The sequence below is a fragment of the Rana temporaria genome, chromosome 9 (assembly GCF_905171775.1).
Source record: "Rana temporaria chromosome 9, aRanTem1.1, whole genome shotgun sequence".
Taxonomy (NCBI): Eukaryota; Metazoa; Chordata; class Amphibia; order Anura; family Ranidae; genus Rana; species Rana temporaria.
The window spans coordinates 119,180,445-119,189,217 of NC_053497.1; the positions used below are offsets into that span (position 1 = coordinate 119,180,445).

General features: G+C 48.3%; 1 protein-coding gene across 1 annotated transcript in view; it reads right to left on the reverse strand.

Annotated features, from left to right (window-relative positions):
* The window catches only part of GDI1 (GDP dissociation inhibitor 1), a 40,193-nt gene extending 35,646 nt beyond the window's left edge, over window positions 1-4,547 (reverse strand). The window contains exon 1 of the mRNA XM_040324285.1: window positions 4,410-4,547. Coding sequence (XP_040180219.1) covers window positions 4,410-4,454 — 45 coding nt within the window. The 5' untranslated portion in view covers window positions 4,455-4,547. The remainder of the gene's footprint in view (window positions 1-4,409) is intronic.
* Between the last annotated feature and the right edge of the window lie 4,226 nt (window positions 4,548-8,773).

An 8,773-nucleotide genomic window follows, 5' to 3' on the forward strand; every position in this document is an offset into this window, starting at 1 on the left:
GAGATATCCTGTTACTGTGTGACCCCAAAATTCTCTACAGAGACATCCTGTTACTGTGTGACCCCGACACTATCGATGGAGACATCCTGTTACTGTGTGACCCCGACACTCTCTACAGAGACATCCTGTTACTGTGTGACCCCGACACTCTCTACAGAGACATGCTGTTACACTGTGACCCCGACACTCTCTACAGAGACATCCTGTTACTGTGTGACCCCAACACTATAGACACTGACATCCTGTTACAATGTGACACCTGCCACTCTCTATAGACATTGTGCTGCCACGTGACACCTCGGAGTGTCATGTTGCTTGGTGACACCCTGGCAGGCAGGTTTGCATGAGTGCTTGTGTTTAGCTGGAATTCCAGGATGTGCAGATCCTTTCTGCCGGCAGAAACCTGACACTTGTCAATGAGAGTATCCAGCTAGGGTAAGAGCCCCCACCCATAGCACAGACACCCAGAACACACGGGCGGATCGAAGATCATCTGGCAAAAATGCAACCAGTACTGCCGACATATCAATTCCCCGGCTGCCATCTGCCACCCACCCATCAGATGCCTGCATCCACATCCCGCTCCTACGGGCATCCCAATCTCCTGTATGGGCAAAAGGGTGGGTCCGCCTGGTGTGCTATTAACTCCTCCAGCACCAGGGAGAGAGAACAATCGCTGGCTTATCATAGAAGGCAAAGAGCAAAGTTCCTCAGCAACCAATCGCTGCTTACGTCTCCCTGCTCTGCCTCTAGTAATGAGGATCTGATTGGTTGCTAGAGGTTACTGCACTTGACACATCACCGCTGCCTGATACACTGAATCAGCCAGTTGCTGTCATCAGAAAACCTGGAGCTTGCATCAGTCCATGGCCTATCGCCGCTCCCCTCCGCTGTGCAAGAGAAAGCACGGTCCCATCCCCCAGCCTCATCACACTCGGCTTTATTCCCCTTCACATGCAATTCCCATTCCCTGGCATCACAGATCTTCCCTGCATTGTCTCATTCATAAACACAACTGGTGTCATGATAACATTTCACATAAGACATTATAAAGTGAGAAGACATGTACTCAGGACATGCTGGGCTTTCTAGTTCTATGACAGCATCCAACCACCATGCTCATGTAGGTTTTATGGTTGTTGTGAAGTGCATTGTACATGGCAGAGCCTCCCTGAAGTCTCCACTAAGGGCACAATGAGAGCAGAAATACCCTCCCTATACTAATCATGTAGATCGGGGGTCTCCAAACCCAGTCTACTGTCCTTCAGACCTTGGGGGGGTTAGTGGAAAATGCCCTGGCATAAATGCCCCATCGTTGCTATCAGTGGGAGGAATAATGCCCAGTCATTGGTGTCAGTGGGAGGAATAGTGCCCCGTCATTGGTGTCAGTTGGAGGAATAGTGCCCCATCATTGGTGTCAGTAAGAGTGCCCTGTCATTGGTGTCAGTGGAATAGTGCCCCATCATTGGTGTCAGTGGTATAGTGCCCCATCATTGGTGTCAGTGAGTGGAATAGTGCCCCATCCTTGGTGTCAGTGGGAGTGCCCTGTCATTGGTGTCAGTGGAATAGTGCCCCGTCATTGGTGTCAGTGGGAGGAATAGTGCCCCATCATTTGGTGTCAGTGGGAGGAATAGTGCCCCATCATTGGTGTCAGTGGGAGGAATAGTGCCCCATCATGGTGTCAGTGGGAGGAATAGTGCCCCATCATGGTGTCAGTTGGAGGAATAGTGCCGCGTCATTGGTGTCAGTAGGAATGCCCTGTCATTGGTGTCAGTAGGAGGAATAGTGCCTCATCATTGGTGTCAGTGGGAGGAATGGTGCCTCATCATTAGTGTCAGTGGGAGGAATTGTGCCCTATCATCAGTGTTAGTGTTAAGACTAGAGTCCCATCATTGGTGTCAGTAGGAAGAATGGTGTCCCATCATTGGTATCAGGGGAAGGAATTGTGCCCAATCATTGGCGTCAGAGAAAGGAATAGTGCCCCATCATTGGTGTATGTGGGAGGAATGGAGCCCCATGATTGGTGTCAGTGGGAGGAATAGTGCTCCACCATTGGTGTTAGTGGGAAGAATTGCGTCCCATCATCGGTGTCAGTGAGAGGAATTGTACCCCATTGTTTGTGTCAGTGGAAGGAATAGTGGCCCATCACCAGTGTCACTGGAAGTAAAGACCCGGGGGCCGGATATAGGTAGACCCACGGGCCGCAGTTTGGGGGCCACTGATTTAGACAACAGTCAGGGAGCCAGCTGTGGCATCCCATCACTGCATCGTAAGGAGGGGGGAGTCAGGTCTTGCTGAGATTTGTGGTACCCCAAAAGCACAAATGTAAAATATTGATTGCATGGACTCGTATGTATCTAAGCGGACTCCAAAAACTGGTGCTGATAGTTCTCCAATCTTTAACAAATGCGTTGTATATAATAACATCTAGCTGGCCACAAAGGTGACATTAGTGTTCTACAACAGTGTCAGGTCATGCTGGAGCTTGTAGTTCCCCAATAAACAGGGAGACCTTACTGTCTCCCAATCAATGTGTGTTTAGCCATTAGGAGGGCAGTGCCCAGTGCATGGAAGTCATTGTACTGCGAAGACAACCTAAACAGGCCATGCTGGCAGCTACATCGGCCATGTCTAACAGCTGCCTATGAAGACATCTGGGCATTGATAAAGCAAGCTGACCCTTGTAGTCCCCCAACTATACACGGCCATATAGTGCAGATGGCATCAGAGTGCCCAGTCACTGAGGATAGGTATAGCCCCACAACTATACAGTCCATAGGTTTACTGAGTGCACGGGAGATGGCAGAGCCCACTATGGGGCAGGACATGCTGACACTTGTAGTTCTCCAAAGGCAGCAAGGCCTGGGCCCCAATAAGTACAGCAGCCATGATGATCCATCAGATGACAGGTGACAGTGGTGTCCGGTTACAATGCTCACTACAACACAATGGGGAAGAGATAGGGATACCTGTATTCCTCCAACAGATACCAGGCCCCTTCCATTGCCCGGACCCCTTCCATTACCCGGACCCCTTCCATTGCTCGGGCCCCTTCCATTACCCAGGCCCCTTCCATTACCCGGACCCCTTCCATTACCCAGGCCTCTTCCATTGCCCGCCCCCTTCCATTGCCCGGACCCCTTCCATTAACCAGGCCCCTTCCATTACCCGGACCCCTTCCATTACCCAGGCCTCTTCCATTGCCCGCCCCCTTCCATTGCCCGGACCCCTTCCATTAACCAGGCCCCTTCCATTACCCGGACCCCTTCCATTACCCAGGCCTCTTCCATTGCCCGCCCCCTTCCATTGCCCGGACCCCTTCCATTACCCAGGCCCCTTCCATTACCCGGACCCCTTCCGTTACCCGGGCCCCTTCCATTACCCAGGCCCCTTCCATTACCCGGGCCCCTTCCATTGCCCGGGCCCCTTCCATTACCCGGGCCCCTTCCATTACCCGGGCCCCTTCCATTACCCAGGCCCCTTCCATTACCCAGGCCCCTTCCATTACCCAGGCCCCTTCCATTACCCGGGCCCCTTCCATTACCCGGACCCCATGATGGTTCAATGACCTAGCTAATGACACAGTGGGTGTTGGTGCTCATGATACAATAAAGCAGGGCATGCTGATCCTTGTAGTTCTTCAATAATTATAAGGCCTTACCTCCATATATGGCACCCTTATGATGACTAATGGCCCAGCTGATAGCACAGGGGGTGTAGGTGCCCTCTGGCAATGCCCAGTCATTGTACAATAAAGCATGGCATGCTGTTACTTGTAGTTATTTAATAAACACAAGGCCTGTCCTATATATATGGAACACCTATGATGACTAATGGCCCAGCTGATAGCACAGGGGGTATAGGTGCCCCTTTGGCAGTGCCCAGCCATTGCACAATGAAGATCTTTGTAGTCCTCCCATAGACACAAAGCCTGCCCTCCATGTAAGGAACCCCCAATGTGATTATATGGCCCAGGTGATAGCACAGGGGGGGGTATAGGTGCCCCTATGGCAGTGCCCAGTTATAGTAAAATGAAGCAGTGCATGCTGATTCTTGTAGTTCTTCAATAGACACACAGCCTGCCCTCCATATAAGGAACCCCCCCCCCCCCCCCAATCTGTTTATATGGACCAGCTGATAGCACAGGGGGGTATAGGTGCCCCTATGGCAGTGCCCAGTCATTGTACAATGAAGCAAGGTGTGCTGTTACTTGTAGTTCTTCCATAGACACAAGGCCTGCCCTCCATATAAGGAACCGCCATGGTGACAATACATTCCAGTTGATGACACAGCCTAGTCACTACACACTGAGCAGGGCACGCTGGCACTTGTAGTATTCCCCCCCAGAGGATGGCACAGCCCCATGCAGAGCCCAGCCCTGGCACAACGAAGTCCCCCCTCATACTCACTGTCAGGCCGGTGCCCAGCACAATAACATCGTACTCTTCATCCATCCTGAGTCGGTGCCCGGGGGGGAGCTCCTCTGCCTCTAGCACAGCTCGGATCTAATGGACCAAAGATGGCTGCACAGCAGCACCGCCCTGTCTGCCTCCGCGACGACAAGTAGTCCCCGATGAAGAGCCGGGGCCCCCGGGGGCGGGAGGAGCTGAGGAGAGGGGCCAGAGGGCGGGGGGAGGCGGAACCGGGTAAGCTGAGGGGTACCCTGGAGTTACCGGAACGACTGAGGCTGACCAGGGCTCTGAATGGGCGGCTGTGTCAGCGGAGGATGGACAGGGTGGATGACCTTGGTGATGAGGCTGGAGATGAAGATCCCTCCGCGCTGCATCATCTTCCCTGGAGATGCTCTAATGACATCCAGCAATGCTACCCTCCACACACTGTGTGTGTGTACATCATTATCTTCACCACACACTGATTTCATACTATAATTTATGACATAAAATAGAGCCAACATCACCCATTGTGTGTATGTCAGGATTATTACCTCTGATATTCAGTGTCATAGCATGTACAATCCTCCAACACCTCACATACATAGTTAGGTGAAAAAAAGACACAAGTCCATCTGGTTCAACCATAAAAATAAAAACAACAAAAAATATCGCACATACAAAAAATATATATCTAAAAATACAAATATCATCATCGGGATCCATTCCAACACCTCACACCACCGCCTCATGCACACAGGTGGAAGAATTTTGTGCCCAATATGTTAGATTTTACCTGACAGAACTTCGCAGAATATTTCCTCTAATGTTGCGTAGATACAGTGCCTTGAAAAAGTATTCATGCCCCTTGAAATTTTCCACATTTTGTCATGTTACAACCAAAAACATAATTGGCACATAATTGTGAAGTGGAAGGAAAATTATAAATGGTTTTCAACATTTTTTACAAATATGTGAAAAGTGTGGCGTGCATTTGTATTCAGCCCCCCTTTTCTCTGATACCCCTAACTAAAATATAATGGAACCAATTTCCTTCAGAAGTCACCTAATTAGTCCACCTGTGTGTAATTTAATCTCAGTATAAATACAGCAGTTCTGTGAAGCCCTCCGATGTTTGTTAGAGAACCTTTGCGACCAAACGGCATCACAAATGCCAAGGAACACACCAGACAGGTCAGGGATAAAAATTGTGGAGAAGTTTAAAGCAGGGTTAGGTTATAAAAAAAAAAATATATATATATATATATATATATATATATACACAAAGCTTTGAACATCTCACAGAGCACTGTTTAATCCATCTTCGGAAAATGAAGAGTATGGCACAACTGCAAACCTACTAAGACATGGCCGTCAACCTAAACTGACAGGCTAGAGACAGAAATTGCAGCTCCAGGCAGGTCTTGTTGGGTGCAAATCTTCTTCTCAGGAACTGAGGGTGATAGCACTGCACATAGCAAATAAGAACAAAAGATGATCAGGACAGCCGCACTCCAATCCAACGTAACTTTAATGTAAAAAAATGGAAACAGGCACTACAAATCACAGTTGACGCGTTTCACACTAACTTCAGTGTTTACTCATAGCTCAAACCCCGAGGGCTTTCACACTGAAACGGTGCACTAGCAGGACAGTTAAAAAAAAGTCCTGCTAGCCGCATCTGTAGAGCAGTGTGTATACCGCTCCTGCCAATTAAAATCAATGGGACACCGCGGCTATACCACCGGCAATGTGCCTATGCATTGCCCCCGCTAGCGGCCGAATAGCGATGCAAAATTGTCGGTAAAGTGTAAAAATAGTGGCGCTTTACCACCGACGCCACCCCTGCCCCAGTGTGAAAGGGGCCTAAACATACAGCCAGAGCTACAATGGAATGTTTTTGATCAAAGCATATTCATGTGTTAGAATGGCCCAGTCAAAGACTTAGGCCCCTTTCACATGGGGCGGATCAGTAATGTACTTATTAGACCTAAAATAGAGGGGGGTCTGGCTTTACCGGACATTAAGAGCTACTACCTGGCGATCGTATTGAATAGTGTCAGACTGGAAATACTACAAAAAAACTAAAAACTCTGGGTGGACCTTGAAATAGAGCTTAGTGGGAAAGATCTCTTCCCCCACATCTGGATTTCTAGGAGATTTAGAAGCCTCTCTCCCACCACCTCACCGATCACCTGGTCCACTTTTATGACTTGGGACGCATTATGTAAATCACAAAATGGTTGCACAATTCCCCTTTATTACCGCTCACTGGTCATGCATATTTCCCTCTGGGAAATACGGACGCAAAGTTTCACACCTGGAAGCTTGGGGATGCCATCTTCTTACACCAAGGGCCAGATACACGTAGCGGATCGTAATTTTAGTCCGGCGAATCGTAGTAACGCTACGCCGCCGCAACTTTGAGAGGCAAGTGCTGTATTCACAAAGCACTTGCCTCTAAAGTTACGGCGGCGTAGCGTAAATCTGCCAGCGTAAGGGCGCGGAATTCAAATGTTAAAGATGTGGGCGTGTTTTATGTTAATTTTACTTGACCCAACGTAAATAAAAAAAAAAAATTTACGGCGCATGCGCCGTCCGTGGGGGTATCCCAGTGCGCATGCTCAAAATTAACAAGCAACAAGCCGATGCTTACGACGTAAATGTCATTCTAGGCAAAGCCCTATTCGAACGACTTACGCAAACGATGTAAAACTTTCAAAATTCGACGCGGGAACGACGTCCATACTTAACATAGGATACGCCTCATATAGCAGGGGTAACTATACGCCGAAAAAAGCCTTAGGGAAACAACGTAAAAAAATGCGCCGGCCGGACGTACGTTCGTGGATCGCCGTATCTAGCTAATTTGCATACTCAACGTGGAAATCGACGGAAACGCCACCTAGTGGCCAGCGTAAATATGCACCTTAGATCCGACGGCGTACTAAGACGTACGCCAGTCGGATCTAGCCCAGCTTCAGGCGTATCTTGTTTTGTGGATACAAAACAAAGATACGTCGGAGCAAACTAGAAGTTACGTGGCGTATCAATAGATACGCCAGCGTAACTTCTTTGTGGATCTGGCCCCAAGTGTCTAATGCCACGGGCATCCTCCCCCTTTCAACATTTTTCAACAGCTTTGATCACCTCTGGGATATTTATTTTCTGCAAAAAAAATAAAAAAATTACCGAAAATTTAGAAAAAAAAATGTTTTTTTTTGTTTCTGTTATAAAACATTGTAAATAAGTACGGTTTCTCCTTCACCGATGGGCACTGATGGTACTGCACTGCCGGGCACTGATGAGGTGGCACTGATGTGGTGGCATTGATGGGCACTAATATGCGGCACTGATGGGCGGCACGGATGGGCACTGATAGGCGGCACGGATAGGTGGCATGGATGGGCTTGGATAGGCAGCACGGATGGGCAAGGATAGGTTGCACAGATAGGCGGCACAGCTGGGCACAGATAGGCAGCACGGACGGGCACAGATAGGCGGCACGGATGGGCATAGATGGGCACTATTGTATGTGTTGTACTAATGGATGCCAATCAGTGCCAAACAATGCCTGCCAATCAGTGATGCCCATTGTGGGCACTGATTGGCATCCATTTTTTGTGTCCTCCTCATCCCTGGTGGTCTAGGGTGGCATCCTTTCCTTTTTTTGTCCATGTGTATGAGGTCATAATGCCAAAATAATCAGGATCCCAGGACTCTATATTCTGTGTATCGTAAGGTTAATATTCCTGATATTCAGTGCCATGGCATGTATATATTCCAATAACGCACATAAAATATCCTGTATGTCACAAGTTATATACAATGTATTTAATAATACCAACATCATCAGGATCCTGGACTCTATAGTCAAGATTTCATTTATCTCTGGTATTCAGTGTCATAGCAAGTGAACAGAGGACCAGGCGCAGCCTTTCAAATACTGAAAAACAACTGCCTGGTGCAAGCACTCTTAAGCCTCGTAAACACGATCGGATTTTCCGCAGACAAAGCATAGGACTTTTGCCCGAAGGGCATTGGCCGTGAACTTGTCCTGCATACAAAAAGGCAAAGAATTGTCGTCCAACAAACACGAAACAACGTGTTTTTTCAGCTATTTAGCGCCACCCTTTGGGCAACTTCTGCTAATGTTGTCTTATGGTTAGCATTGCTTCTGAGCATGCGTGTTTGTACTTTGAATTTTCTTCCGACTGACTTGTGAACACACGATCAGAAAATCCAACAAGACACATTTGTTGTCGTAAAATTTTAAAGCATGCTATCCCACATTTGTTGTCGGAAATTCCAACAACAATTGTCCGAAATTCAGACCATTGTCCAATGGAGCATACAAACGGTCGGATTATCTGACAACATCC